General features: G+C 50.5%; 8 protein-coding genes across 14 annotated transcripts in view; 5 read left to right on the forward strand and 3 right to left on the reverse strand.

The window, feature by feature from the left end:
* Positions 1-202: 202 nt before the first annotated feature.
* LOC117901955 (pollen-specific leucine-rich repeat extensin-like protein 1) lies at positions 203-22,568 on the forward strand. The gene is made up of 3 exons (XM_034812931.1): positions 203-361; positions 420-2,538; positions 22,210-22,568. Exons 2-3 carry the CDS (start codon positions 433-435, stop codon positions 22,279-22,281), a joined length of 2,178 nt encoding a protein of 725 aa, XP_034668822.1. The 5' UTR covers positions 203-361; positions 420-432; the 3' UTR covers positions 22,282-22,568.
* Positions 3,135-3,918, reverse strand: LOC117901960 (translocator protein). The gene is made up of 2 exons (XM_034812940.1): positions 3,498-3,918; positions 3,135-3,435 (listed from the first exon to the last, which is right to left on the reverse strand). Exons 1-2 carry the CDS (start codon positions 3,840-3,842, stop codon positions 3,220-3,222), a joined length of 561 nt encoding a protein of 186 aa, XP_034668831.1. The 5' UTR covers positions 3,843-3,918; the 3' UTR covers positions 3,135-3,219.
* Positions 4,523-10,186, forward strand: LOC117901952 (intraflagellar transport protein 140 homolog). The gene is made up of 6 exons (XM_034812926.1): positions 4,523-4,961; positions 5,016-5,614; positions 5,669-5,829; positions 5,888-8,064; positions 8,128-9,238; positions 9,299-10,186. The coding sequence occupies exons 1-6, from the start codon at positions 4,815-4,817 to the stop codon at positions 9,625-9,627; spliced, it is 4,524 nt and encodes a 1,507-aa protein (XP_034668817.1). The 5' UTR covers positions 4,523-4,814; the 3' UTR covers positions 9,628-10,186.
* On the forward strand, positions 11,638-16,516 carry LOC117901956 (DNA-binding protein D-ETS-6). 2 transcript variants are annotated; one of them, XM_034812932.1, is made up of 3 exons: positions 11,638-12,766; positions 15,507-15,747; positions 15,812-16,516. In XM_034812932.1, exons 1-3 carry the CDS (start codon positions 12,022-12,024, stop codon positions 16,311-16,313), a joined length of 1,488 nt encoding a protein of 495 aa, XP_034668823.1. In that variant the 5' UTR covers positions 11,638-12,021; the 3' UTR covers positions 16,314-16,516. The 2 variants fall into 2 exon arrangements, with proteins under 2 accessions (XP_034668823.1, XP_034668824.1); XM_034812933.1 differs by lacking the exon at positions 11,638-12,766 and adding an exon at positions 14,590-14,821.
* On the reverse strand, positions 16,653-26,840 carry LOC117901957 (neuronal acetylcholine receptor subunit alpha-2). 3 transcript variants are annotated; one of them, XM_034812937.1, is made up of 4 exons: positions 26,743-26,840; positions 17,937-18,135; positions 17,248-17,878; positions 16,653-17,186 (listed from the first exon to the last, which is right to left on the reverse strand). In XM_034812937.1, exons 1-4 carry the CDS (start codon positions 26,778-26,780, stop codon positions 16,798-16,800), a joined length of 1,257 nt encoding a protein of 418 aa, XP_034668828.1. In that variant the 5' UTR covers positions 26,781-26,840; the 3' UTR covers positions 16,653-16,797. The 3 variants fall into 3 exon arrangements, with proteins under 3 accessions (XP_034668828.1, XP_034668827.1, XP_034668825.1); XM_034812936.1 differs by lacking the exon at positions 26,743-26,840 and adding an exon at positions 18,220-18,484 and having other exon boundaries at positions 17,937-18,160; XM_034812934.1 differs by lacking the exon at positions 26,743-26,840 and adding an exon at positions 18,220-18,479 and having other exon boundaries at positions 17,937-18,163.
* LOC117901958 (minor histocompatibility antigen H13) lies at positions 20,826-22,465 on the forward strand. The gene is made up of 3 exons (XM_034812938.1): positions 20,826-21,084; positions 21,163-22,013; positions 22,076-22,465. The coding sequence occupies exons 1-3, from the start codon at positions 20,878-20,880 to the stop codon at positions 22,188-22,190; spliced, it is 1,173 nt and encodes a 390-aa protein (XP_034668829.1). The 5' UTR covers positions 20,826-20,877; the 3' UTR covers positions 22,191-22,465.
* On the forward strand, positions 23,065-23,976 carry LOC117901961 (SUMO-conjugating enzyme UBC9-B). Its single transcript, XM_034812941.1, has 2 exons — positions 23,065-23,224; positions 23,303-23,976. Exon 2 carries the CDS (start codon positions 23,403-23,405, stop codon positions 23,880-23,882), a length of 480 nt encoding a protein of 159 aa, XP_034668832.1. The 5' UTR covers positions 23,065-23,224; positions 23,303-23,402; the 3' UTR covers positions 23,883-23,976.
* LOC117901953 (zinc finger protein ush) overlaps positions 25,251-27,998 on the reverse strand; it is an 87,664-nt gene continuing 84,916 nt past the window's right edge. For all 4 annotated transcript variants that reach the window (XM_034812928.1, XM_034812927.1, XM_034812929.1 and 1 more), the window contains exons 6-8: positions 26,644-27,994; positions 26,437-26,576; positions 25,251-26,370 (exon numbers count right to left, since the gene is read on the reverse strand). In XM_034812928.1, coding sequence (XP_034668819.1) covers positions 25,923-26,370; positions 26,437-26,576; positions 26,644-27,994 — 1,939 coding nt within the window. In that variant the 3' untranslated portion in view covers positions 25,251-25,922. The remainder of the gene's footprint in view (positions 26,371-26,436; positions 26,577-26,643; positions 27,995-27,998) is intronic.

A 27,998-nucleotide genomic window follows, 5' to 3' on the forward strand; every position in this document is an offset into this window, starting at 1 on the left:
GTTCAACAGCCGCTTTGGCAGCCACACGCCGAGCCATTTGCCGCATAAACTAAAACATCGGCCCCAGCCCCAGTCCCGTCCCCGTTCCCGCACTGTGTGTGTGTCGGAGGAAATGTTGAAGCTATTTATACATTTTGGGGGTACATTTTTCTTGTTTTCCTCTTCGCGAAAAAACAAAATATGCAAAAGAAAAGACGAGACCTGCGAATCTTGTGGCGCGATATTAATAAAAGCAGCGCTGCCGCTGGCTGCTGCTGCTGCTTCGTCGTGGATCTTCTGACTGTTGCCTGGCTGCTGCCTGCATTCGTGATTTTGCCCCGTGGAGTTGCACATTGTCGCTGTATCTGTGGTCCTAAACGAGGTACGTTCTGCGCCATTTTATGTAATATATTTACGGATTTCTAACCCTTTCCGTTTAGTTTATTTATCGCCATGAATGTGGAGAAGTTGAAGCGCCTGCAGTCCCAGGTGCGCATCGGTGGCAAGGGCACACCGAGGCGCAAGAAGAAGGTCATGCACCAGACGGCCGCAACCGATGACAAGAAGCTGCAGAGCTCGCTGAAGAAGCTCTCGGTGAGCACCATACCCGGTATCGAGGAGGTCAACATCATCAAGGACGATCTGACCGTGATTCACTTCAATAATCCCAAGGCCCAGGCCTCACTCTCGGCCAACACGTTCGCCGTCACCGGCCATGGCGAGACCAAGAAGGTTGTCGAAATGCTGCCAGATATTCTGCCACAGCTCGGCCAGGAGACGGTCGTCCAACTGCGCATGTATGCCAATGCCATGTCGAATAATGCCAAGCCAGAGGCAGCAGCCACAGGTGAAGGCAAACCGAACACCGCTGAAGATGAAGATGATGTGCCCTTGCTGGTGGAAGACTTTGATGAGGTGGCCAAGCTAGAGGCCAGCAAGCAGGAGCAACAGCAGCAGCAGCAGGGCAAGAAGCCAGCACAGGAGAACAAACCAAAGGACAAGCAGGAGGGCAAGCAGCAGCAGCCGAAGAAGGAGGATCGCAAGAAGCAACAGGAACAGAAACAACAGAAACCAGCGGAGGCGGCCAAGCCCAAGGAAAAGCAAGACAACAAGAAGGCAGCAGGCAAGGGACAGGCTCAAGCACAGCCGCAGGCACAGGCACAAGTGCAGCCAGAGGAAAAGGATGCAAAGAAGAATGAGCCACAGGCCAACAAGGAGAAACCCAACAAGAACAAAGCGGAGGCTAAGCAACAGACAGCCGCTGTACCACCGAAGGATAAGCCTCAGTCTGTAGAGGTCGCAGCCGCAAAGCAGGAGCCCCCGAAGCCAGTAGTGGAGCAGAAAAATGAGCAACCAAAGCCAATCGAACAGAAGATTGAACAGCCCAAGCAGAAGGAGCAAAAGGTAGAGCAGCCCAAGCAGAAGGAAGCAAAGATTGAGCAGCCAAAGCAGCAGGAACCAAAGGTTGAGCAGCCAAAGATAACAGAGCAAAAGGTGGAGCCGCCCAAGCCAACAGAGCAGAAAGTCGAAGCCAAGCCGGCAGCCGCAGCACCACCATCAACGGCTCCTACAGGGGCATGGGGCAAGGCACAGTCCCCAACCTCTGGTCAAACTTTGGCACAGATTGTGGCCGCCGAGCCACCAAAGCAAACGTCGTCAGCAGTCGAAGCAGTCGCCGCTCCAAAGATAGAAGAGAAGAAAGAGCCACAAAAGATCGAGCCTGCAACCGCTCCCTTGCAGCAGGCAGTGCCCGTGCCAGTGCCAGTTAAAGTGGAGCCAATTGTAGCTGCTGCGCCTGTCGCAACTCTGGAGATCGAAAAGAAACCAGAGGCCAAGCAGCCCAGTCCTCAGAAGAGCGCACCCAAGACACCAGAAACTGCACCAAAGAGCGCACCCGAGCAAAAACAAAAGCAAGCCAGTCCACCAAAGGGCGCAACAGAGAAGCTGCCCAAGCAGGCAGCACAGCCACAGAAGCAAAAGACGCCGCCGCCAGCAAAACAAGTGACGCCACCCGCAGAAGCCAAGTCTGCCACGGATGTGGTCAAGGCCAAGGCTGCCGAGCCACTGGCAGCTGCACCAGCAGCTACCGCCGCTGCACAACCCGTAGTGGCAGTAGAGAAGAAACCAGAGCCACCAAAGGATGCACCAAAGGCAGCCTCGCCAAAGCAAAAGACACCGCCGCCAGCCAAGCAAGTGACACCACCCGCTGAGCCGAAGGCCCCAGCTGCTGCACCACAAGCTGCAGTGGCTGAACCTGCACCAATTCCTGCAGCTGCCGCTCCACCAGCTCCTATAGCTGCACCTGCACCGGCTCCTGTGGCTGTTCCTGCAGCTGTTCCTGCAGCAGCTCCTGCCGTGGCTCCTCCAACACCAGAGGCGCCCTCGCCTATGGTTCCAGCTACACCACCATCAACCCCCTCTTCAGCTCCAGCATCCGCAGCAGCTGTTACTCCTCCATCGCCGGCCTCCACAGTCACGCCACCGTCGCCTGTCGCAGCTACGGCCCCACCATCGCCGGTGGCAGCGACTCCTCCTCAGAAGCAGCAAGCAGCAGCCGCAGCAGCCAATGGCAAGAAGCAGGAAGCGGCCCAAAAGCCAAAACAGCAACCATCCAAGGCTGGCCAGCCGCAGGCACAGACTCAAGGCCAGCAATCTCAGGGCCAGGCGCAGGGTCAGAAGCAGGCAGCAACCAACAAACAGCAACAACAACAGCAGCAGCAAAAGCAGGCAGCAGCCAAGCCCACGGTGGCGCCCAAACCAGCACAGACCCCCGGAAAGCCAGCTGCACAGAAAACTGCCAGTCCGCCCAACCAACAACAGCAACAGCAGCAGGGCAAAGGTAACAAGGCGTCGCCTCCCAAGCAGGCAGCACCGAACGCAGCCCAGCAGCAGAAAGCAAACAACAATGCGCCCTCCGCAAAGGCTGCACCGTCGCCAAAGGCAGCCGCATCTCAGAAAGCTGCCACCCCGAAGGCTGGTACCCCGCCCGCACCAGCTGCAGCTGCCCCCGCACCTGGTGGCTCCAATTAGTACATCATTTTCGCTTTTTTTCAATCGGCTCCCTTGCATTTCGAATTTACCGCGCATTTTTCAGACACGATTAGAACAGTTATCAGTTATCGATATACCAAGAACAACAGCTAATGCATCCCTGGTACTAACAATTTCATTTATTTTTGTGCAAATACATTTTCAATAAAAACAATTACAATCACAAACAACAAGCAAGGAACCCACGACCTAGTTCGGCTTTGCATGACTTGAGGTCGAGGGTTTCTCCTCCACCGCCGCCTCCTTCTGTGGATTGAGCTTCAACATGGCGTAGTTCAGAGCCGTGGCGAAGCCCAGCCAGGCCACATACGGGACAAAGAGCAATCCAGCGACTTTGTTGACACGGTAGAAGAGTATGCCACACGCGCTGGCAGTGGTCGTCAGAGCGATGATATCAATGAGCCCCTGAAGCATGAAATGGATTAGCGATAAAACAACTTCAAAATGATAATTGTGATGACTCTTACGCCCTTGATGTTGTGCTGTCCAAAGAAGATCGGCGTCCAGGCCCAGTTCAGGGCCAACTGTGTGCCATAGGCAATTAGAGGCAGGCGCGCCTCCTCGCCACCAAATCCGCCGCCATCGCGCCACACCAGGTAGGAGCCATAGCCCATGCCAGCGTACAGCGATGTCCACATTGGGGCAAACACCCAGTTGGGTGGTTTAAACGACGGAAAGTTCAGGTTTGCATACCAATTCTTGAGATTCCTCCGGGTTAGCTGGCCATTAACAATGCCACCCAGATTGGGCAGTATGACGGCTCCAGCGATTTTAAGAATCTTCCCAGCGACTGCTTCTTGATTATCGGCCATATCCAAAGAGTTTACGAAATTCGAATGATACGCAGTAGCGGCACGAAAAGCGCTTGGAGTTGTTTGCCGGTGATTTCATTTGCACACTTGTATGTGCATATCTATGTATGGATGATGTGCGTGCGTATGTACGTGATGAAACTATTTAGAGCTGCCATTACTTGTTACCCAGCAAACCAAAATATTGCAAACTACAAAACGCTCGCCTTTCAGAGACTTTTAAAACTTAAATGATGAAATTATTTTATGTTATGTAGTGTTAATTAGGTACATATACGAATCAATTTTTCATTTCCAAATGTTTTGTTTCTCCATTTTCTCTTCCGCGCATATTTTATTGCTGAAAAGTTCTTTGGCGAGCTTATTGCGACACTCTAGCCAAAAGCTCTCGTTATTTGGTTTTCTGGGTAACTGTATGTACGCAATTGCAATGGTGTGTGCATTTGCTTGTGGTGTCAGTAGCGAACATTAAAAAGCAGGTAAGGCCCGTTTATTTTCTCGCTTTTTTGCTCTTTGGGTCTGGCATGCAATTGCAGCAGCTTTTCGTGCCCACTGCACAGCCCTACCTTCCATTAAATATAACCTCGTCACAAAAGGTAGAAGTGTGAGAGCAGATAAGGCCCCGCTAATATACTCTCTCTTTGCCCGCGACTGGAATGCAAGTATACAAGCTAATCACCGCCTTCCCTTCTCTTTAATATAACTTACGCTGAATAGTCACATGCATAGAAGGGGCTTACCATTAGCAAACAAATTCCATCGATGTGCAACTAAATAAATAAATCCAGTTATCTTGCCCGTCTCTATTTGTTTTGTTGGTACTTTTCCGTGCCAGCAGCTCTGTCCTTTCCAGGGCTGGCAAATAACCGTTAGCTTGGAATACTCAAATGCAACCATGGCAACCGTTGCCAGCGGCGCAACTTTTCGTTTTGTTGTGGTTTTGCGTGCCGCATTTGAGAGAAAAATTCCGAGATGACGCTGTACTTTGACACTAAAATTGAGTTTCTGGACTCGGATGCAGTGAGTACCATTAGCAGTTGGCACCCGAATGAGCCGCTCTTTGCTGTGGCCTCCTTCAGCCCAGATCGAGGAGGTTCCGTTACCATATTTGCGGACACCGTAAGTTGTTATCCGCTTTAATTATTCATACTCTGATTTGAGACTTCTTTGCAGGGTGAGCCGCAAAGAGATGTCACCTATCCAGTGCATGCTACCTCGCAGGCCACCGCCTTGTGCTGGCACCCGGAGAAGGCGCTGCTGGCCAGTGGCTGGGAGCACGGCGACATACACGTTTGGTTTGCCGGTCATCGGGAGTTTGCCAGCGTCAATGCGCCCCACAAGGCGGCCATTGTGTTGCTGCAATTCAGTGAGCAAGGTGGCCGCATGGTCACGGCGGATGCCATGGGTCTGGTAACCGGCTGGCGCTGCGATGGACAGTATCAGTTTCTCACCATGTTCTCGCACGATCTGCGGGAGGTGCTGCTCTTGGTCTGCTTCCGACGCACCGTCGAGAGCGAGGTGCGTGAGGAGATGGCAAATCTGGCCAAAGCGGCGGTGGCTGGCGATGAGAACGCCTTGGACACGCTCACCAACTGGCGGCCACGCACCGCTGCACGTGGATTGACCCACTCCGGAGTGCGGGATAATCATTGCTTCTATGCGTGCACACAGGGAGGCGTGGTCTACTACATCAACCAGGGTGGCGCCTGCGTTGAGGTGATGAAGTGCGGATCCCTGCCGCCTATAGTACAGATGCTCTGGCATCCCAAAAAGTAAGCAAAATGCAAAGAAAATGTGTCCTTAAGTTAATCTTTTTGATGTTTTAGAGATGCAGTCATTTGCCTGATGGAGGACTTGACTGTGGTTTTGTTCTTGGTGGAGTCCACGGGCATTCTGACGGAATTGGATCGCGTAAAGATGAGCGGACGTGGCGGCGGCAGGCAGGGTGGCATAGCCTGGTCGGGCAATAGTCTAGCCATTATCACAGGTGGAAAGATTACAAATATTTTGGACTTCCCTTATTAATATCCTATTTCCCTTTGCAGGCGATCTCTTTGTGCGTATTTGGGACATTGAGCGCAGCGACAATTATCTCCTAAGAATGGATTTGCCCAGCTCTAGCCATTTGAACTCGACAGTCTCAAGCCTGGCCAACGTCACAAACACCAACACCTCCTCGTCCAACAATTTCTACAGCCAGGACAGCACCGATAGCAGCAGCATATTGCCGCGGAAGCCCATAAAGTACGGCCAGCTGAGCAGCGGCGAGATCTTCACTTGCCTGGCGTACAGCGCCACCTATCAGACTTTGTGCGCAGGCACCTCCCTGGGCAATCTGTACACCTGGAAACGCAGTGGCAGTCGCCTGGTGACCGCGCCCGAGGATGTCTGGCAGCTGACGAACATCTCTTCGGTGCGTGGCGCTGTCAGGACATGCGAGTGGGGTTTCAATGAGCTGTCAAAGCCCTGCATGCTGGTCAATTGTCTGTCGAATGTTTACATGCTGAAGGAGCAGCCGCTGCTGGCGTTCCACACCCGCGAGCTGTGGGCGGTGCAGCGTTCGGCCAAGTCGGTGCAGCTAACGCACTGCAGCGGCCGGCAGACGAGTGTTCAGTCTGAGTTTGCAGTGACAGCGTTGGCCTTGAACGAGCTGAGTTTGGTGATGAGCAACGGAAGGAGTATCTCCTCATACAGCCTACAGAAGGTGGACAAGAGCCTTGATGAGTTCGACGAGGTGCTGGAGGCAGTGGCTGTAGACGCAGGAGAAGAACCCGCCTCCACGGCCCCACCGCCATCGCTGAACGTGAAGCTGCTGCAAACTTTTGCCGCCGAGTGTCTGCTGTTGTGCCTCCAGAACCAGAGCATCTTCTGCCTGTCCAGCAGCGACATTATGGTCTACTCCGTGGGTGGAGTGGTGCTGCATCGCATCCAGTCCAGCGACATTGAAGGAAAGATCATTGGCATGGACCTGAGTGGCTGCTACTTGTCCATCTTCACCATGAATGGTTATGTCAAAGCGTACGACGTGTCGCGACACGATCCGAAGCTGCTGTTTCCCAGCAAGTCGGGCCACGACATCTTCGATGACTTTGGGGAGTTCATTCTGGTGAAGTGCAACAGCCAGGGCAGCCACCTGGCCATGGTCATAGCCAACAGCAGCTTTATGCCACGCTCTGCGCTCTTCTGCTGGGACTTTGAGCGCAACAATCTCTTCGAGTACGATCTGCAGGAGGAGACCAGCCTGCCGGTGAGACTGTTCTGGGACACTGAGGAGCCGCGACTGCTGGCCATGGAGGTGAAATCGATGATGCAAAAGCCACAGCCAACGGCAAAGAACTCCAACTCCCATCAGCCGCCCATGCACTTTGTCCAGTCGAAGATTATGCTGATGTTCTACTCGGATCAGAGTCAGGGTTCATCGGGTCTCAATCTGCTCGAGTCGCAGCCAATGGCCACTGGCTGCCAGCTGCTGAATCTCTGCGTGCCCAGCGTCGTTCGCTTGAAGATCAATGTGGTGGAGGAGCAGCCGCTACAGGACTTTGCCGATCTGCGGCAGTGCGATGCGGCCACCAGGAAGCTGGTCCTCAACTTCAGCCTACACGTAGCGGAGGGAAACATGGATCTGGCCTACCGCAGCATTCGCTCCATCCAGTCGAAAGTAATTTGGACAAATCTGGCCAAGATGTGTGTCCACACGAACCGCCTGGATGTGGCCAAAGTGTGCATGGGCCACCTGGAGCAGGCACGTTCCGTACGCGCCCTGCGCCAGGCCATGGAGGATGATGATCTCGAGACGGAAGCCAAGGTGGCGGTGCTGGCCATCGAACTGGGCATGATCGAGGAGGCAAAGGATCTGTACAGACGCTGCAAGCGTTTCGATTTGCTCAACAAACTTTTGCAGGCCACTGGACGGCTGGATGAGGCGCTGCAAATGGCCGAAACGGAGGATCGGATTCACCTTAAGCACACTTACTACCAGAAGGCGCAGGCACTACGCGAGCAAGGCGACATCAAGGGCGCCTTGGAGTACTTTGAGAAGACGCAGAACCCCTCGCAGAATATAACCCAACTGCTGATTGAGAATCCTGGCGCCATGAAGCGCTACATTCAGACCACCAGCGATCCGAAGCTGTTGCGTTGGTGGGGCCAGTACATTGAGAGCTCTGGGGACATGGACGCCGCTTTGGCTGTCTATCACAAGGCAGAGGATTGGTTCTCACAGGTGCAGCCTAACACATTCCAATTCCTAACGAACTCCCTTCTGATATCTCTGATATATTTCCAGGTGAAAATCCTCTGCTATTTGGGCAAGATCTCCAAGGCGGATGCTATAGCCAGGCAGTCGGGTGATCGTGCTGCCTGCTATCATCTGGCGCGGCACTACGAGAACGTGGGCAAGTTCCAGGAGGCCATTATGTTCTTCACGCGCGCCCAGACCTTCAGCAACGCCATTCGCATCTGCAAGGAGAACGACTTTCAGGAGGAACTCTGGACTGTGGCCAGCTCCTCGCGGCAGCGGGATAAGGCCATTGCCGCCGCTTACTTTGAGGAGTGCGGCAACTTCAAGCATGCCGTTGAGCTCTACCATCGAGCGGGCATGCTGCACAAGGCGCTGGAAATGGCCTTCGAGTCGCAGCAGCCGGAAATCCTGGAGATCATTGCCACGGAGCTCAGTCCGGACTCGGATACAGAGTTGATCAATCGCTGTGCGGATTTCTTCTGCAGCATCGAGCAGCACCAGAAGGCGGTGCATCTGCTGGCCAAAACGAATCACCTGGAGCGAGCTGTTGGCATCTGCACGGAGAAGGGTGTGCCCGTGACGGAGGAACTGGCCGAAATGCTCACCCCCGACAAGGGTGACTTTGAGGAGGCCACACGCACCTCCATCCTCGTGCAACTGGGAGAGCTGCTCCAGCAGCAGGGCGACTACCACAGCGCCACAAAGAAATTCACCCAAGCAGGGGACAAGATGCGTGCCATGAAGAGTCTCCTGAAGTCGGGCAACACCGACAAGATTGTCTTCTTTGCGAACATGTCCCGCCAGCGAGAGGTTTACATTATGGCAGCCAACTATCTGCAGGCCCTGGACTGGCAGGGCGATGCCTCCATCCTCAAGCACATTGTCAGCTTCTACACCAAGGGGCAGGCCTTCGATTCGCTGGCCAATTTCTATGCCATTTGCGCCTCGATGGAGATTGAGGAGTATCAGGATTATGGCAAGGCACTGACTGCCATGCAGGAGGCCTCCAAGTGCCTGGAGAAACTGAGCCACGCGCAGCACGCGTATAACAATCTGCAGCGCACGGTGTCGGATGTCAAGCAGATCCTGGAGATTCAGCAAGCGCTTCGGGATGGCGACAATCAGTCGGTCATTGGCGCCTGTCGCAGCATGTTGAGTGGGTTATGCTTTGGGACTAACTTTCCAGACTTTCTATTAATAATTCCTCCTCTTACAGTCAAGCCTGAGCTGCCGCCCATTCGTCACTCGCACATCCTAGCCATGCTGGTGCGTGCTCTCGTCTATGCCAAGCAATATCCGGAGGCGGGACGCGCTCTCAAAGAGCTGGCTGTAAAGGACAACTCGTGGAGCGCCTCGGGTCTGCTGGATCGCGCACTCGTCCAGAAGGTGGCTAAGGAATGCGATTTGGACTTTAATTTGATCTGGAACTCGGGTCGTCAAGTGACGACAGCCACCACAGCCACCAGCATGACGACAACAACGACCACAACCAGTGACGACGATGATGACGCTGATGATGAGGAGATAAGAGAGGAACTGCATTAGGAATCGCAACCGCCCCCGCAACTAAATCCGTCCAAGGGTCGCCTCCAGCGAAACTACGTGTAAATGAATGGGGAAACAATGAGCAATCCAAACGCTTTCGCAATATTGCTCACAGCAACTGCAACAGCGGCAGCGTCACATCTCCCTTCAGTTCCCATGCCGCGGCCCATTAGATGTTTTTATGAATGAACTAAACGCGGGCCGAGTTTACGTAGTAAAAGCTCTACACCACACACAAACGTAGGCTTCAAAAGCGTCACTATAAAGTAAATATAAACAAAACACTCGCGGAACGAGGCGACTAGGGGAATACCTGCTACAGAAAATAAACTAAAAAGCTGGAAATACCTACGATGCGGGGAAATGTAAGTGAAAGAGAATTCCTTTCAGTTGCTGCCAATTATAATGAAAGTATTATTCAATCGTTATGAAATCGCGACACACTCAATAGCTACAATCAAAATACCAAAGAACCAAAGTTTCCTATCTTTAAGAGTGTACCAAGGCACCAAAGATTCTTATCATTAAAAGTGTGACTAACGAAAACGTTTTCTGCGAACATTACCTTTCCCAATTTGAGAATATCTTCAGTGAAATTGATTAAAAATTGGAAGTGCTTATAAGGTCTGAGTCATCGATGGACTATAGGGCACTTGAGAGCTATCTGAGATGTGGTTTAAGTATACTGAAATTTGGTTAAAGAGCATTGTACGATAAGATTAAGTTATTGGAAGCAATCTGAATCAATTTCGATTTCATTTCAGGCAATTATTTGGTGAGTAGACATGAGTAAGTGCTGAGGTATGATTTTTGATTTAATGTCAGATATTCAAGATGTATGGAACTACCTCTGGAATTTGGTTCAAGAGTTCTTAGTTAAGATTATGTTCAGTAGAAATAAGGTTAATTAAGGCTCTAAAATTCTTCCATAACCAGGTGGTGAAATGAACCTCATTGATGTCCCGCTAATTCTCTCTAAAAGTTCATGTACTCTTTTACAGCTTTCCCCCTAGATATACCCCTTGAAACACTCGCATTAACAGGGTAAGAAATATCAACAGCGATACTATATGATTGTTTGTATCGCTGGCGCCACAGAGATAGGTCGGCCCGAGCGCCAAGAGTGAGTGAGTGAGAGGAGCAATTGGATTTGGCATGAATCACTTACGCCAAAAGCGTCGTCCTCTGCTATGAAATCAGAAGCGATTCCCGGAATCTCGAACGGAATTCAAATAATCCGAATAATAGGGCAATTGTCCACCAGCAGCGTCGGTGTTCTTTGCTCCAGAAAATGAAGGGGGGTCGAAGCGGGTTTGTCGCCTAATCCCCGGTTCACATGAATGAACGACCTGTCGCTCCCAGCAGCCATCGATGGCCAAAGAGGGGCAAACATCGAAGCCAAATTATGAGCAGCGAGAGAGAGCAGTAGGCAGCGGCGCGGCACGACTCATGCCAGTTTTCCCAGAAAAATGACGCGACAAACACACAGAGAGAGAGAGCGCGAGAGACACACACAGAAAGAGAGAGCAAGCGATCTACAAACGATGAATGAATGAATGAATTTTCAGACGACCTTACCCCCCTCTCTGCCCGCTGCGAATCCCATTACCCTGGGGAACTCCATCGACCACCGACATTCGTTTGCTTACTCGCCCGGCCGTATGACTCATCCACCCCCGGCGCTGGCCCACCGATCTTTTCACGACGTCATGCTTAAGGTTGTTATTTGCCGACAAGCCGACGCGAGCGCCAGATAAGGCGAGAGAGAGAGAGCGCAGCGGCAAAAGCTTCGCCCACCTCATGGCGAATTTAGTGCGCAAACCTGTAAACGTTCCTCGTGCTTGCGACAAACGCTGCCAATTGCTCACTGGGATCTTGGCCAGAGCATGAATGGGTGAGAGAGCAAGCGGATAAAAGCTTTTTGATGGCTGGCTCGACTTCGTCATGGCTTTATCACCGGCCAGTTGGTCCGATCATTCACTCGTCATACCCCAATCGGTGCGGTCGCCTTTGTGGAACAAACTCGATCGATCGCATTCGCTCCGTGCGGTTCAAAGATCATCGTATCCAGCTCGATAGTTGCAATAACGGTTATTAAAATTTTCCAAACGGAAAAATACGCTGCGCCAGGCTAAAAGATTTCCGCGCGGCATTCAGCGGCACGTGGAAAGGTGATTCCGTGCGTTGGGCAGCAGGTGAAATACTCGTACCGGTGATTCACCGACCGACCCATTACGGACTACAATCCTAAATCCGTTTCGCTTGCCAACCGGTTGGAGCAACAATAAATACCCGCGAGTGTGTGTGCAGTTCAGTTCCAGGAATCCTCCTCTTGACCCATAATGTCGCTCGAATGCAAAGTGCACAGCTGAGAATTGTGGTCCTAAACCATTAATGGCCCTTGTGCAGAGCCACAGCCAAAGCCTCAGACAGACCAGACACGTTGCGAGGCCAGTGATTGGGCTCAGCCTTTATGCCATGCACCAGGATGTCCCACAGAAGAGCATCGGAGCTGCAACCGAATCGAAACTGGAAGAGTCGTCGACGGAGAAGGCGACGCTGCAGGTGGAGAATGCAGGAGGAGCAGGAGGAAGCTATCCGCAGAGACGACGTCGGCGCCGGCGCCACAGCAGCAGTTCGACAAGCGATACCAACACCTCCTCGGACTCGGATGCCACAACGGACTCCGATTCGTATACATCCTCCAGTAGCAGCAGCAGCAGCACAAAAAGCAGCCATCGACTGCCACCTCTGGCTGTGCCCCTGCCTGAACCTCACACATCCCCGCCTCTACCTCTACCTCAACCCTCACCCATTCGCAGTGAAAGCAGAAAAGCCTCCATCGAATCGAGTGACTCATGCACACCCGTCGAAGTGCCCGTGGATCCGCATGCCTGGTCCACCGAGGACATTGCCAGCTGGGTGAAGTGGCTGACGCGCAAGTTCAAGATCGATCCGGAGCCGGACATTGGACGCTTTCCCAAGAACGGGCAGGAGCTGTGCGATCTGAGTCGCGCTGACTTTTGGGTCTGTGCGGGCTCTCGGCGTGGTGGCACGCTGCTGGCCAAACATTTTGCGCTCAGCCTGTACCATGCCACGGGCCGCGAGACGAGTCCCATGCTCAACGAGAGCGAGCCAAGTGAGTAACTATATCTAATCTGGGAGCACATAAATCTGAGGTGTCCAGAGATTGAGCGAGTGCCGAGCGAGCTGCTTGGTAATTGGGTTCACGTCCTATTCCCAGTGGTGCTATTGTGAGGGCTGCTCCATGTGTGTGCTTGAATGAGAATCCTTTGTGGTCAAGGCATCAATTGAATCCTTTTTGACCTCTGCTGCTAAATGGCAACTGATTAAGATGCCAACTCGCTGATAGACACGTTACTTATGTGCCTCATTGATTGTTTTTCTCCGCCCCTCCGACCAGCTCTTATGGCTCTGATAAAGAGGCAAAAGTTGCCACCGAAAAAGGCTGGCAGAGGGGAAGTGCTGGCATAATGAACAACCGTTTAATTACCTGAAGCTGCCGCTGCTGCTGGCTTTTGCGCTCTCCAACTTTTCTTTGGGAACTTCATAAACGTAAATCGCTGCGAAAATCCCCGCGCGACAGCCGCAGCAAAGTATGCAACACTTTTCCAGTTATTAACTGTTCAAGGAGCAGCAGTGGTAGGGGGAGGAGTGTGGATGGTTGGAGGCTTAGCAGGCGGTCGCGTCAAGTGATGAACTTAATAATAAACGATGTAAATATGATAATTTCTCGCAGGATGTGGCATCTAATAATAAAATCAAAATAATCCCACGGCAGCGACACACAAAAAGTCACCAAGTCATGTCACTCATGAAAGTCGCAATGTGGCTCAGGGGCATGGGGCAGGGGCAGTGGCAGCGGCAGGGGAGACTCACTGACAACAGCACTGCGGGTGGTCAGCCGCAGTCTGCCTTTGGGGCACACAGGAAAATATTCATTCGTTCGCATCCTTCCTGTGGCAGTGGAAAAGCCTCCGCCTGATTTGGGTCTGGCATATGCTGCTGATCCACAAGAGCCAGCGAGAGACATAGAGGTAGAGCGAAAGAGAAGGCGGCGTCGATTTAATTGATTTGTTTTTTATGCCAAACGGGGATTTAGCGTCGCCGTGGCGCAGATTACAGTTGCAATGTCTGAGTCCTTGCCAGAATGATTTGCCATAGCCCCTCGCTTTTATACACTTTTTGGCCACAGGACATTATGACTTTTGCGTGAAGGCAAGAACTAATGATATTTTTGTAACTGTCTGTTTGTTTTCGCAAGATTTTATGACTTAAATTTGGAACCATGGAGAGCGGCTAACTAAAGCCTTTACTTGATGTGCCACAGGTATAATTATATCCCAGATCACTGCCAGAGAAAACATCGTTCCAAATACCACAACTATGGTGCCATACGCTTATTCAGAGCTCATTCAAATTCCATCAAAATCGAATAACTGCAAGCTCTCCAATATAAGAATTCGCTCTGGAAGGGCATCAATCGCTTTGCTATCCTGCCCCCACTCTGCTCCCATTGTATTGTGTGTTTGCCCTGTGGGGTGTTGCTGGGTGGCTGAGGGGTTGAGTGGCTGCACGTGGCCTCTGCGACTTTGTGACTTTTTCTCTGCCAGCGAATGCCGAAGCAGCATTTACCACCAGCTGCGCAGGTGAAAGGCAGTCGAAATGCGAGTAGCAGTAGCTGCTGCCTCGACGAAGATGCCACACGGCATGCCATGCCCTGGCAGCATCAGTCAAGTGATAAGAACTCCAGACAGTCAGCATTTCAGTTGCCCAAAGGCGTTTGCCCCAAACAGTTCGCCCGAAGACGAACGCTGATAAAAAATAAAATAAATAAATTCCCCAATTTTGGGTGCAGACGCGGAAAAACCTTTTTTGTGTGGATTTACCAGAAAAAACATTTCTTGTGGCAAAAATTCTTAAAAGTCCGAAAAGTTAATGTGAATCCGCGAATACCCACAAGCAAGCGAAAGAGTCACCATGAGCGTCAGCGTGGATGTGGGCGTCATGTGGCGCCTCTCGGAGGATTTCAACCGTCGCTTTGGTCTTCGCATGCAACCAGCGCCGACGGCGGCGCATCATTCGCATCATGCGGCAGCGGCGGCGGTGCACCACTACCATCATCACCATCAACACCATCTCGAACACACACACGGCTCGATCATGTTTAATGGTGAGAAAAATGTTGCCAAAAATTCATTGGAATTTCCGCTGTGCGAAATGAATGAGAGATTCCTCTGCTCAATGGCGGCGTCTGCGGCGGCAACCACTTGATCGCTGAGGCATTTCCGGTGAGCGGTGCCTCTGTGGTGCTGCTGTCCGCCTAGAAAGATAATTATGAATGGTTGGATGGCTGGCTGTTGTTGTTGCTGTTGTCTATGCGCGGGCACTGCTTGCTCTTGGACTGCTTTGCGCTGCTTTGCCTTTGCTTTTGCCTTTGCTTTGCCGTGTCTGTGGGTTGTCTGTGAGTCATCCTGTCATCTGTTGGTTATGGCACTTTCGTGACTTTTGTAGCGGGCCACTTTGAAGGGATTTCCCCGCATAGACCAGCAATGGTTATGGGCATGGGAATATCCCCATAGTCCCCGAGTCCAGGATTTATGCCCTACCCTACCCCTGGTGGAATGAGTTTCTGTGAATCCGCGACAGGGCTTATGGCATTTCATTTGAATACAATTTCATTCCGTTGTTTGGCACTCTTGCCACGTCCCCAACGACAGAGACACAGAGACACATTCAATGACCAGAAAATCTTGTTTGGCTGGCTGGGGATTTCTCTCGCGAATCTCTGCTCTCTCTCTCTCTCTCTACTGTTGTGTATCTGCTGGCTGATTCGCGTGTCTTCGTCTCTCTTTCAGATCCGTATCAACTGCTGAACGCTGCCTCGCACCGATTGGTCGCTCAGGGCTCTGGCGGGCAGATACAATTGTGGCAATTTCTGCTGGAGCTGCTCGCTGATTCGTCGAATGTTGCCTGCATCAGCTGGGAGGGCCAATCGGGCGAATTCCGGCTCATTGACCCGGACGAGGTGGCCAAACGTTGGGGCGAACGCAAGGCCAAGCCGAATATGAACTACGATAAGCTGAGTCGTGCCCTGAGGTGAGTTCCCAGTACAACAATCAGGCAAACCCTCTACATAACTCCTATCTCCCCCTACCCACAGGTACTACTACGACAAGAACATCATGACCAAAGTGCACGGCAAGCGTTACGCCTACAAGTTCGACTTTCATGGCCTGATGGCCGCCTGCCAGGCCCAAGCGCAGGGCGGCGATCCGGCTGCCAATATGCTAGGTTCCTACAATCATCATCCCGGCGGTGGCATGCCCCTCAGCCGTCACCCACCGCTGCATCATCATCACCCAGCGCAGCATGCCCATCATCATCATTCGCATCCACACAGCCACGGACATGTGCATCCCGGACAGCCGCACTTTCTGCACCATCACACATCGCCCGCCTCAACTAGCTCCAGTTTGGGCTTCCCCTCACCCTCGACGGTGTCGTCACAGCCCTCGCCCAGCAATGGACCAGCAGCCTCAGCGACAACGGGGACGTTTTCTGCACCATTCCACGGCGGGACAGCGGCTGAACAGGCAGCCAGAACAGGGGGCACGGGGACGACCTATGACCAGAGCAACCCCACCACAAATGCATTTAACTGAAGATGGTGACGGCAGCAACCCCAATTTATTTTTGTGGGGTTGTAAACGGTCGACCCACAGGGCAGGGGGGTGGTAGGGAAGATGCGCAAGGACCACCCACTGCGCAGACTGCTGTAAGGGAGAGAGCGAGAGAGCAGCAGCCCAAGCAGTTCGGTAGCGGACCGGACTGGACCGTAAAAAGGTACGACACGAGTAATTTCCGCATAATTCCAGATACTTAATCGGTTAATTGAGGAATTGTGATAGCAACGGAGCGTCGCAGAGCAATAAGAAAGAGAGAGGAGAAGCCAATTTGTTACTTCATCTGTTATCCACTCGCTTCTGGCAGCAAAGAACCCATTAAGAGGTCTCATCATTATATAATTCTAAGTTCACTAAGCGCACAGAGGATACATACATATAGTAAATACACAAAAATACATAGATATAGATACATAGATATAAAGAGATACAATTACATACAGGTGGGGGGTTACACATCCTCCTACACACGACACACAATGGCCAGTATGAGGAAGGTCAGGCTAAAGGCCAAAAATGTGACACGATCCACGGCCGTGGCCAGCAGCGACCATTCGAATTGTATGGCCCGGGATGTGGGCACCTCCGTGGGGTTAATGTCCAGCGTTTCGGAAGGATCATAATCGGCATTGTCATACAATTGCTCATCCATCTCCTTGCTCTTGTCCTTCTGCTGTTCGGCCTCGGAGCTAAAGTGCGAGAGCAGCAGCCAGGAGCCAAGTTTGCCATGCAGCAGCTTCTTGAGGCAGTCTGGCACGCGTCGCTTGTGCTTGGCCGTGGACAGGTAGAGCACAGCCACCTCCACAATGGTGGAGATACTCAGCAGCAGCAGAGTGGCGCTATAAAAGACGACTAAGAAGAGGGAGAGCAATCTCAGGCTTACTGCACATGGAAACTACACACAGAAACTCACCCACAAGCGGCGTCTTGTTGGCCAGCACCGGCAGCAGCTGTGCAAAGTACATGAGAAACGAGGCCACCACAATCATGAGCAATCCATTGATCATGATCTTCTCGCCGCCCATGTGCGGTGGCAGCCAGAAGGCGGACAGCGCGAGTATGACAAAGCAGGAGGCTGGCGTGTAAATGATGGCCGTGTACATGTTGGAGCGTCGTTGAACCGTCAGCGTGTACTCCAGATAGCTGTAGTAGTCCTGCGGCACGAATTGCGTTGATCCTTTGATGATCTGCCACTCCGTAGACTGCATTGCAGCATCGTAGTCCAGGCCCTTGTCCGACTTGTCGTAATCCGCATTGATGTGGCTGACGCCCCAGGAGCCAATCTTTAGCTTGCACGTCTGCTCGTCGTACGGCCAGTTGATCATGTTTAGGTTGCAGTAGGCCGTGTACACGGCAGGTGGCACCCACAGGAACTGTCCCTCGTGGGTGAGTATCGCCTGAGTGTCCACCATGTAGCTCTCATCCTCGCCAGCCGCATTGAAGAGCTTAATCTGTGGTGTCCAGATCTCGCTGGCATGCAAGTGGATGGCCGTAATGTTCTCGTACTCCTGCGGCTGCCACGTGCGACGCTCGTCCATCCAGCGCTGCAAAAAGGGAAATCAGAGATGAAACTGGCAATGGGTAGATGCAAGGAAAACCTACAATATTCAGCCAGCAGTGTGTCGTCATCTTGCCATTCATCTCGTCAATATCAATAAAGTTAATGGACAGCGCCATGCTGACAGTCGCGGGTTCGCCCTTGTCCAGCGGCTGCAAATGTTTGTCGTAGTTGAGGAACAGACCCGCGTGCAGACGATCCAGGGCGTTGACATTGGCATTGCCATCGCTGCTGCTGCTACTGCTGGCGTTAGCGGCAGTCGCATCTGCTGCTACAGGAATTTGGGAGTTAGCTGTTTGTATGAAAATAAACTTTCGTGACACTTACAAGTGGCGCCTGGCACGGAAACGGCAAGCAGCAGCAGCAACACAAATATTTCCAGCAGCCCACGACCGGAAATCAGAGTTTTTATCTTTGGGGACGTCGTCATTGTTGTTCCCAGTTAGAAGTTTTTGAAGTATTTAATGCATTCGCCTCCGAGTCTGAATTGGAACTGAGCTCAGAGCTCTCAGAGTTTTGCTCACATGGCCGTTGCTCTGATAAGTCGGAATGCGCCCAAATACAAACCGAGGCTAAGCAGGGAGCAGGCAGAGAGCGGATAAGCGATAGCAGCCTCGCAAACTACGAGTATGTGGGCATTGTACATAATCTGCTGCCTGATTGAGTGGTTTTGGCGTGAGAGCTGCAGTTTTTATACCCGGTACTCGAAGAGTAAATAGGGTATATTGTATTTGTGCGGATAACGGTTGTATGTAACGCAGAGAAGGAAACGTTTCCGACCCCATAAAGTATATATATTCTTGATCAGCATCAATAGCCGAGTCGATTGAGCCATGTCTGTCTGTCCGTCTGTCCGTCTGTCCGTCCGTCCGTCCGTCCGTCTGTCCGTCTTGTTTGTCGGCTAGTTCTCAGAGACTATAAGAGCTAGAGCCACCAAATTTTGGCACCAGACTGCTGTATGCTCACACTGAAACCAGTGTATTTCAAAAATGAGCCCCGCCCCCTTCCGCCCCCGCAAAAGGGCGAAAACCTCCCAAATCTGAAATTTTGAAGATAACAGAAAACTAAAAACGCCATTCCATCTATCAGATCACCAAATTGGGATCCGATTGGATCATTATTATAGCCACAATGATTACTGGTGATCTATGCGCGCTATTTTTCAAATTTTTCAATGTTATCACTATAAACATGTCTCTCTTAATAATTTACATACATTTACATACTGTAGACAAAGTCTCGCACTCGCTGGCCCATTGCGTGGGCGCTGACTTGGCCATGGGCGCAGGCATAGCTGTGAAGTTCAAGGAGGTCTACGGCAATGTCGATGAGCTGCGTGCCCAGAAGGCGGCAATTCATTTTTCAGTCGCCAATTAACTAAAATTAATTGCGGTTTAATAGCATCCAGCTTTTGACACAGTGAAAAAACATGGAAACCAGTTACCTTCTACTGACTTCTGTTCGCCTGGTACTTGGTCTGAAAATTTTCCAGTTTTCGGCCATTTCAGTGAAGCAATTTCAAAAGTTCACAGTGGCGTCCCAACACAGATCGGCCAATTCTCGAACTACGTTATTTTAGTTCCAGAAATGACCGTCTTCATCGCGTGGGCGCCACTGTGCAAAGAGGTGACTGTCAAAATTTGACAAAATTAACAGGAGAGATTTGTTTTGTTGTTTTCTCCTTTATTTGTAGTCCGTCCAGGATGTGCCACGCCCCCTCGTGATCGGCACAATGTCCTGGATCCTTTGCGACCAGTTCGGGTGCAAGGACATTTCCATTTTCACGTTGTTTTTTCTTTTTAATCTCTACAAGGCTATAGCTCAGCTGTTTCCTGTCGAAAAAGGACATGTCACGCCTCCTCGGGATCGGGAAAATGTCCCGGATCACTTCGGGTGCTAGGACATTAAGGATAATGCCATTTGAATATTGTTTTTCTATATAATCCCCTTCAACGCTATAACTCGGCTGTTTCCTGTCGGATCAGGACATGGCATGCCTCCTGGCGAAGGTACGAGTCTCCTGTATCGCTTGAGTCAATCAAGGACCACAAGGACTGCAGGATATGGCTGTCCTACGCTATTTTGTAATTGGGAACTTTTCAGCCTGAAAGTATGCTATACTTTTGAGAACAAAAGCAGCCCCCAAAAGATACTTCAGTTTATTGGCCTCTGCCCCTGACACGTCTCTGCCGCTGCCTCTGCCACGACTCTGCCCTGACTCTGCAGTGTGTGTTTCTAGGGGAGGGTGGCGAGCTAAAGGAGCGTGTTGGCGTGAGTAGTGTTGTTGATGTAGATGACAGATGAAGAAAAAATGTAAAATTTGACAAATAACCGATAAGTTGCAGATAAAGTACTAAGTGCCGGGTATAAAAGTTGTGATGTGTAAGAAGCGTCTCACACGTCCCTTCTCGTTCATTCACTTTTGCAGCAGATAAAATAAACATAGAACGCTGCCACACCATAAAACAGTTATGTTTATGCGATTCTGCTTTTGCCTAAATGGCATATTGACGGTTTTATTAGCTGCCATGTGGCAAACTTAATTCCAGTATGATTGTTATGTTGAAAAAGTAATGAAATTCGGCTGTATTATTATTGTTTTCGTAATCAACGACTATCAGTTGAGCTTATCGCACAAAAATACCGATAGCTTGTTTCCCCACTTGCACAACATACTACTTTGTAAAATATAAGATCATGAGGTGTACAATCCAATAAAAAGAGTATTTATAATAAGCCAATTTGAAGCCAAAAGACTTTGCAAGATAGTTATATCAAATAAAACATCAAAATCGAGGAATATGATTTAAGATTACGGTATATTTGCGGTATACTTTTAAAATGAGAAGGTATATTTTGGTATATTTTTGAGGGTCTGACGGTATACTTTATCGATAATTCCGCGGTCACACGTCCCTAATATTGACGTGTACACTGGCTGCGTGTCAATTTCAACCCCGTTCGAATAAATAAAAATTAGATACCATGGCGGACGAAGTGATTGACACTGTGAAGGAAACCATCAAAGGCATCTTTGAGAATGTGAATGTGAAAAATGAAACGGCGCCCAGTGAGAAGAAACCGTCCAGCCCCGAAGGCATTGCGGTGGCGTACGGCAGCTTGGTGATTATGGCCATGTTGCCCATTATTTTCGGCTCTATACGTTCCGTGAAGCTGCACAAGCTGAAAAAGGTGGGTCATCTGTTGCCCTAATTATGCATTCAGCTCACTGGTTTTGTTTGGTTTCGCTTCCATTTCGATTCGACGCAGTCTACGGGGGAGAAAGCCGACACGATGACAAAGAAAGACGCCATGTACTTCCCACTGATTGCCTCGGCCGCCCTCTTCGGCCTGTATCTGTTCTTCAAGATATTCCAGAAGGTGCACATCAACTTCTTGCTCACCGGCTACTTCTTCGTGCTGGGCGTGATTGCTCTGGCGCACCTACTCAGCCCCGTGATGAACTCGCTGATGCCCGCCGCCGTGCCAAAGGTGCCCTTCCACATACTGTTTACGCGGGGCGAGGGCAAGCACAAGGAGGATCTCATTAACTATAAGTTTTCCACCCACGACATTGTGTGCCTGGTCATCTCATCGGTCATTGGCGTGTGGTATCTGCTGAAGAAGCACTGGATAGCCAACAACCTGTTCGGCCTCGCCTTCGCCATCAACGGCGTGGAGATGCTCCATTTGAATAACTTTGTGACTGGCGTCATCCTGCTGAGCGGTCTCTTCTTCTACGACATCTTCTGGGTGTTTGGCACCAATGTTATGGTCACTGTGGCCAAGAGCTTCGAGGCACCCATCAAGCTAGTCTTCCCCCAGGATCTCATCGACAATGGCCTGAATGCTTCGAACTTTGCCATGCTGGGTCTTGGCGACATTGTCATTCCGGGCATCTTCATTGCCCTGCTCCTGCGTTTCGATGACAGCAAGAAGAGGAAGACGCGTATCTACTTCTACTCCACACTGGCGGCATATTTCCTGGGTCTAATGGCCACGATCTTTGTGATGCATGTCTTCAAGCACGCCCAACCGGCGTTGCTCTATCTGGTGCCCGCCTGCATGGGCACACCCCTGCTGGTGGCTCTCATCCGAGGCGAGCTGAAGGTGCTCTTTGCGTAAGTTCAGGACAGTAGAAACCAATTGATTGATCCTCACTAATGGCATATCGTTTGTACAGCTATGAAGATCATCCCGAGGAGAAGCCCGAAAAGAAGGAGAAGAAGGACAAGGAGGAGGGCAGCAGTAGCGGCAGCAGCAGCAGCAAAAAGAAGGAATCTAAGAAGGCAAAGTAAATGCCACCAAAAGCAGCACGACAACCACAAACCGTTCCATCAAACTAAATGTCTTCTTCAATTTGGCAAGCCGTGTAATATTTTGTTATAGCTTCCACTTCTCTGATCCGATCCGTACTTCCTGCGACATTTCTATAAAAGACGATTTTGCTATAAATATTGATTTAGTAATGTTCCTTCGCAAGGCACAACCACCTTATTAAGTTCGTTTAGGTTTACGAAATATGTAGAGAATTTAACTTACCTTTTTTCAAACTTTTTCTACCAGAATCAAACGTTAATCTAGAATTTATTTATTTATGTACCTTTTGTAAAGGAACACGAACAAATAAGAATGAACACTTGAAATATATATTCAAATTTTTGTGACCCAATGAATACATCTTCGTCTTGTTATTTTGTTCAAATATGTCCAAAGTAAATATGATTTAATAAATAAGATTAGTTGGTTTTCAAAATTATCGCCAAACCTGCACTTACTAACACTGAAATGTACACATCTGGCAAGGGGCTGCCACACTGGGTAAAAAAAGATAACAATATGTTCACAAGTCGGAAAAATAGTATGCTTGGAGTTGGGCTTCTCACCGTAATGATAAAGCGAATATCAAAATCGAACAACAATATATAACGTTAGCACATTGCCGACAAGCGGAAGATTTCAGATCACTCTGGAATATTGTGAAACTTTAAAGAAATTATATAGCGGCCTTTTTTGTTTTGTAAATAAAGAGGAAGAACAGACAGCGAGAAATTTAAAACATTATTATTTTCAGCGGCTAACGTCAAGGTGTTCAACAGCTTAAAAATTTTAACTTTAAATAGTGCGGGGCTAGTGAGTTAATGCAGATTTGTCCTTGGTATATTTACGGTATATTTCGGTATATTTGCGAAGGTCCGACGGTCACACTGGATCCGAGCGTCGGAGAAAAAAAATTGCGCTAGAAATTTGCAAAGAAAAATAGTTTGCCGGAAAAAAGCCACACGTTTTGGCAATATCCCGATCGTCAACTGACGAACAAAGAGGCAACTAGGTAAGCATAAAAGGGAACTGGTTTAGGGCCGCGTGAGCAGACATTTGTAACCCTTTTTCGGTGGTTTTCGTTTTGCAGACGCGTAGCAGCGTGTACAGCATAGTGATAAAGAAGAGGAGGGACAAGACACAGTTAATTTTCCAACAACAAATTGCAGCAACGACGAGCTGAATACAAGATGTCTGGCATTGCCATAACAAGATTGGGCGAGGAGCGCAAGGCCTGGCGGAAGGACCATCCGTACGGATTTGTTGCACGTCCCGCCAAGAATCCCGATGGCACCCTCAACCTGATGATTTGGGAGTGCGCCATTCCCGGCAAGAAGTCCACCCCATGGGAGGGTGGCCTCTACAAACTCCGCATGATTTTCAAGGATGACTATCCGACCTCTCCGCCGAAATGCAAATTCGAGCCCCCGCTCTTCCACCCAAATGTGTACCCGTCGGGCACTGTCTGCCTGTCGCTGCTGGACGAGGAGAAGGACTGGCGTCCGGCCATCACCATTAAGCAAATTCTGTTGGGCATCCAAGATCTGCTTAATGAGCCGAACATCAAGGATCCGGCACAGGCCGAGGCATACACCATTTACTGCCAGAATCGCCTGGAGTACGAGAAACGCGTGCGCGCACAGGCCCGTGCCATGGCCGCAACCGAGTAAATCCGCTTTTCAATCCACACCTATGTAGACATAACAAATAACACAAAAAAAAAAACCGATCACCAACAAACACACAACACACAAAACAAAAACATCTAGAATGGCAGCATTTTCGGGAATGCTCTAATATCTTTTTACTTCTACTAAGTCTATCTAAATAAACAATTACTTATGTATGTATGTGAACTCACGGTTCAATATCTCGGATTTGCACTGGGATTATAATTTTATTAAAATTTCTTTCCGTGCGTACACACAAGTACATGTGCCATATGTTTCTTGATTTCTCGTATATTTGTATAAGCTTCAATGCGTTTATTGGAAGCGTGTTCCCCATGTACACAACAAGCCTGATGAATCATGACGTAGTTGCTACGTGGCAGTGATATATTTACATATGTTTGTATGAATGTTTGAGTTTACATGCATGTGTTCGTAAGTGCATATGTATGGAGTTAAAGCTCTTGCTTTGAGATCGTTGCGGCTTTTTGTTGGCTTTGATCGGCCTTTGTCGAATTCGATCAACACACAATCCTGGCTATTTGTGGGCATCGAAATAGAGAAAATTGCAGGATGCCAAATTCAGAAATGAACAATGTCGGTCCCCAGCGTTCTCAAGCATGTTCATAACTGTAAATGCACAATGTGCGCTGCACCTGGACAAAGTATGTGCATACACATATGTACATAAATACATACTGAAACCAGTATTTTAATGATGAGCAAAAGTTTGAGACGCTAAATCTCCGGAAATCGGGATCCGTTCAGCCAAAGACTAACTTTTCCAGTATCGTGCGAACCCAGACTGTTTATCGCCATCAAAATGTCGATTGCGAAAGATATGTTGTTTTTTGGCAAATTTAACGATGGTTATGTCATGATATTTTTTCAAAAATTGTGAAAAATGGAGTTGCCTTTTTTATGTTGCCAAACGGTTGACAGGATTCTCCCGATGAAGCAATGACAACCCACGCGCAAATCGGTCCATAAATAGTCGAGATATAGCCCACGAAATTACAGCAAACCAAATCCGCCTTCAAGTGCGCGAAAACGAGAAATTGAACGGGCTAGGTACCAGGCGCACATAAATGGACAGAAAGCTGTTGTGCCACCCTAAAAGTATGCCACACATTTTTGTAGCAATCGCCAACAGCGCTGAGAGCAGCGTGCCCGCAAATGTAGGGTGTTGCTTGTTTATGTCATAGTTTCACCATTTCTTGTGCGATTTGGACGTGCTTTTGCTTCCTGTGATCACAAAAAGACCGCTAATGAAATGCTTATTACAAATATTTGCCAAACATCGTTAAGTAATGAAAGAAGGGTACGATACTTTGCAGCAATCTTTGCAATCTGAAAATTTGTAGAAAAGTTGTCTTATTTTGAATAAATTAATTACTTTTATTGTCGCACACACTTAATAAATAATGTATTCTTCAGTTAAATTACACAGTTTGAATTGCTCGCTTCTACATAGCATTTACATACAATAGAATATTGAATCTATATAGGATTATGCTCATTCCTCGCACCATCGTCATCATCATCATCGGTTCTCTAGCGAAAACTTGTAGTTTCTTGCACTCAATATTTGTTTATATAGTTTCTCTCTAAGTGGTAAGCTTTGGCATGCATTATATGTCATGATTTACCCACTTAATGGGTAATGCTATGGGGTGTGGGGTATGCGTATGTTTATGTACCTAAATGTCTATATATTCATTTATATATATATATATCTGTGTATGTATTTGTGTGTATATTTATGTTGTATGTTTTATTTATAACTATTTCTAACGATCGGAGTCAGTTCTGACGTGGAAGTGGAGCGTTCTGCAGCGACAGTGAGATTCGCCAGGAATACTGTCATCGATGCTGTCGGTTTTGCGGGGTTTTACGGGTTTACGTTTATGGATTATACATTGTAGAGTTAGAGGATTCGATTTCGATTCGGTTTTTCGGTTTGAATGCTGCCTAGAAGCACTTGTAATACCATTCCAGCTGCTTGCGCTGCGCCTCCCACATCTGCCGCTGCTGGCTCTCTCAAATGGCCGCCTCCTGCAGGTTCTCCTTGTTCTTTTGCATCAGCATCAGTTCGCTGGGCGATTGCAGCGGCTGGCCACTCACCATGCCCATGCCGACACCCACTCCCACTCCCGCCAGGTGATTGGCATTGGGGCTGGGACTGTCGTTCACCTCGGGCCTTGCTGGCTTGCTCTTGCAGTAGAACTGCTTGTGGGCCAAAAAGGTCTTCACATAGTTGAAGGATATGTCGCACACGGAGCAGTACTTCTTCATGGCCTCGGCGGCAGCGGCTGCCAGCGGTGAGGCCACAGGCGGCGGCAGTGGCAGCGCCAGCGGGGTGGGCGACATGCCGTCAATGTCCAGCGGCTCGGCCTTGATGTGCGGCAAGGGTGTGCCAATGGGAGAGTTGTTGTTCTCGTGCAGCGTCGGTGGAATGTCCAGTCCAGGCTCTGATTTGATGTGGAAGCTGCAAGGGAGGAGAACGAAGATGAGGCCACATTCTGGGTTAAGTTTTACTGCACCAAAGTCTTACCTGATGGCCTCGCCATTGGATGCTTCGTGCGCATTCGGCGTGACGCTGGGCAGCAGCGGCGTCTCCTGTTCACGTGTCTCGGGGGATATTGAGGGAGAATTGATGGCCACATGCGGATGCAGCAGCTTCATGTGACGCAGCTGTAAGAGAGAAAAGTCCAAAGATAAGTGAAAATTCATCGAGGAGAAGTCTCCAAGCTCAACCCACCACATTGCCCTTGTAGGTCGAGGCATAATTGCAATAATCGCAGTTAAACAGCTGCGGCGGATGCTCCATGGGTGGCTCCTGCTGCGGCACGGTCACGACTGCCGCTGCTGGCAGCTCCTGCGACACAGCAGCGGCATGGCCCGAGTTATCCTCCTCGAAGATGCACGTCATGTAGTGCTCCTCGTTGACGTCGCTCGTCTTCTTGTCGAAGTGCGTCCTGATGTGGGTGCGCATGCCGCGCAGCGTGTTCCCCTTGTACTGGCAAATGCTGCAGCGGAACGCCTTCACCGTGCCATGCATCTCCATGTGCTTGCGTGCCAGTGCCGCTGTGGGACTCACCACGCCGCACACGGGACACTTGTTGACGCTGTTGAGGCCCGAGGAGACGCCCGACTGCAGGCTGGCGGGCGCTGTCAGCGGCGTGGCCGCAGGTGGCGCCGGGCAGGGATGTCCGTGCTCGTGCAGCGTCTTGCACTTGCCGCACTTCTCCTTGGTGGCCTCCGAGAGCGCTGTGGCCGCCGTGGCACCACCCTTGGGGCAGTAGTAGTTCTGATGTGCGCGCAGATTGTCCAGCGAGGTGTACTTGATGCCGCAGGCGGCGCAAATGAGTTGCTGATAGGCCACGGGCGTGGTCTCCACCGAGGAGGCGCCAACATTGTTGCCCGCTGCGGCATTCGAGGGCGAAACGGCGGACTTGGAGTCGCCGCCATCGCCGCTTGGCTCTTGGTTGCGCGCCGAGCAGTAGTGCTGCTTGTGGGCCAAATAATTCTCGTATTTGCAGAAGACAATGTTGCACTCCTTGCACTTGGACACGCCCTGCTTCACGTAGATCTGCGGCTGCTGCTGTTGCTGCTGCTGGTTTCCTACATTGGAGGGCGCTGCAGCCACCGAGGACGCGGCACTCCCACCCGCCGCAACAGCTGCCGCCGCGGCTGCCGCCAGCTTGAGCGCCAACTCCGGATTGGTCTTGGCCAGCAGCGACTCGGACAGCCCAAAGTCCGCTGGCAGCATGGAGCGTATGTCCAGCAGATGTGGATTCAGGCCAGGCGGCGACATGGAGGAGGCACTGCCCGCTCCAGAGCTTCGCGGACTGGCACGTCGCTTGGGCGAGGGACTCATCGAGGGGCTGCTGGGCAGCGAGGGCGCACACACGATCTGCTCGGGCGTCACACTGCCGCCAGCTCGACTGAGGGCAGACTCCACGTTCTCCTTGCCCGCGCCCAGCAGCACTTCCTCGACGTCCAGCAGCGCGGCGGCCGCAGCAGCAGCAGCGGAGCGTATGTGCCGCTGGCGATGCTGCAAGAGGGAAATGGGCGAGCGACGAAACGAGAGATCGAGTGGCGCAGATTCACTGA

The sequence above is a fragment of the Drosophila subobscura genome, chromosome U (assembly GCF_008121235.1).
Source record: "Drosophila subobscura isolate 14011-0131.10 chromosome U, UCBerk_Dsub_1.0, whole genome shotgun sequence".
Classification (NCBI taxonomy): domain Eukaryota; kingdom Metazoa; phylum Arthropoda; class Insecta; order Diptera; family Drosophilidae; genus Drosophila; species Drosophila subobscura.

What these genes read in the sequence shown, in the direction of transcription:
- LOC117901957 (XM_034812934.1), bottom strand. Translation starts at nt 18,322, where the DNA reads ATGACGACGTCCCCAAAGATAAAAACTCTGATTTCCGGTCGTGGGCTG. An exon ending in CACACTGCTGGCTGAATATT is followed by an intron (nt 17,879 to 17,936) that starts GTAGGTTTTCCT and finishes CCCTTTTTGCAG; the next exon opens with CGCTGGATGGACGAGCGTCG. An exon ending in CAACAAGACGCCGCTTGTGG is followed by an intron (nt 17,187 to 17,247) that starts GTGAGTTTCTGT and finishes CCCTCTTCTTAG; the next exon opens with TCGTCTTTTATAGCGCCACT.
- LOC117901956 (XM_034812932.1), top strand. Translation starts at nt 12,022, where the DNA reads ATGGCCCTTGTGCAGAGCCACAGCCAAAGCCTCAGACAGACCAGACAC. An exon ending in GCTCAACGAGAGCGAGCCAA is followed by an intron (nt 12,767 to 15,506) that starts GTGAGTAACTAT and finishes TCTCTCTTTCAG; the next exon opens with ATCCGTATCAACTGCTGAAC. An exon ending in AAGCTGAGTCGTGCCCTGAG is followed by an intron (nt 15,748 to 15,811) that starts GTGAGTTCCCAG and finishes CCCTACCCACAG; the next exon opens with GTACTACTACGACAAGAACA.
- LOC117901961 (XM_034812941.1), top strand. Translation starts at nt 23,403, where the DNA reads ATGTCTGGCATTGCCATAACAAGATTGGGCGAGGAGCGCAAGGCCTGG.
- LOC117901958 (XM_034812938.1), top strand. Translation starts at nt 20,878, where the DNA reads ATGGCGGACGAAGTGATTGACACTGTGAAGGAAACCATCAAAGGCATC. An exon ending in AGCTGCACAAGCTGAAAAAG is followed by an intron (nt 21,085 to 21,162) that starts GTGGGTCATCTG and finishes GATTCGACGCAG; the next exon opens with TCTACGGGGGAGAAAGCCGA. An exon ending in GAGCTGAAGGTGCTCTTTGC is followed by an intron (nt 22,014 to 22,075) that starts GTAAGTTCAGGA and finishes TCGTTTGTACAG; the next exon opens with CTATGAAGATCATCCCGAGG.
- LOC117901952 (XM_034812926.1), top strand. Translation starts at nt 4,815, where the DNA reads ATGACGCTGTACTTTGACACTAAAATTGAGTTTCTGGACTCGGATGCA. An exon ending in ATGCTCTGGCATCCCAAAAA is followed by an intron (nt 5,615 to 5,668) that starts GTAAGCAAAATG and finishes TTGATGTTTTAG; the next exon opens with AGATGCAGTCATTTGCCTGA. An exon ending in CAGAGGATTGGTTCTCACAG is followed by an intron (nt 8,065 to 8,127) that starts GTGCAGCCTAAC and finishes ATATATTTCCAG; the next exon opens with GTGAAAATCCTCTGCTATTT.
- LOC117901955 (XM_034812931.1), top strand. Translation starts at nt 433, where the DNA reads ATGAATGTGGAGAAGTTGAAGCGCCTGCAGTCCCAGGTGCGCATCGGT. An exon ending in AGCAGCAAGCAGCAGCCGCA is followed by an intron (nt 2,539 to 22,209) that starts GCAGCCAATGGC and finishes CAAAAGCAGCAC; the next exon opens with GACAACCACAAACCGTTCCA.
- LOC117901960 (XM_034812940.1), bottom strand. Translation starts at nt 3,842, where the DNA reads ATGGCCGATAATCAAGAAGCAGTCGCTGGGAAGATTCTTAAAATCGCT. An exon ending in GACAGCACAACATCAAGGGC is followed by an intron (nt 3,436 to 3,497) that starts GTAAGAGTCATC and finishes TTCATGCTTCAG; the next exon opens with GGGCTCATTGATATCATCGC.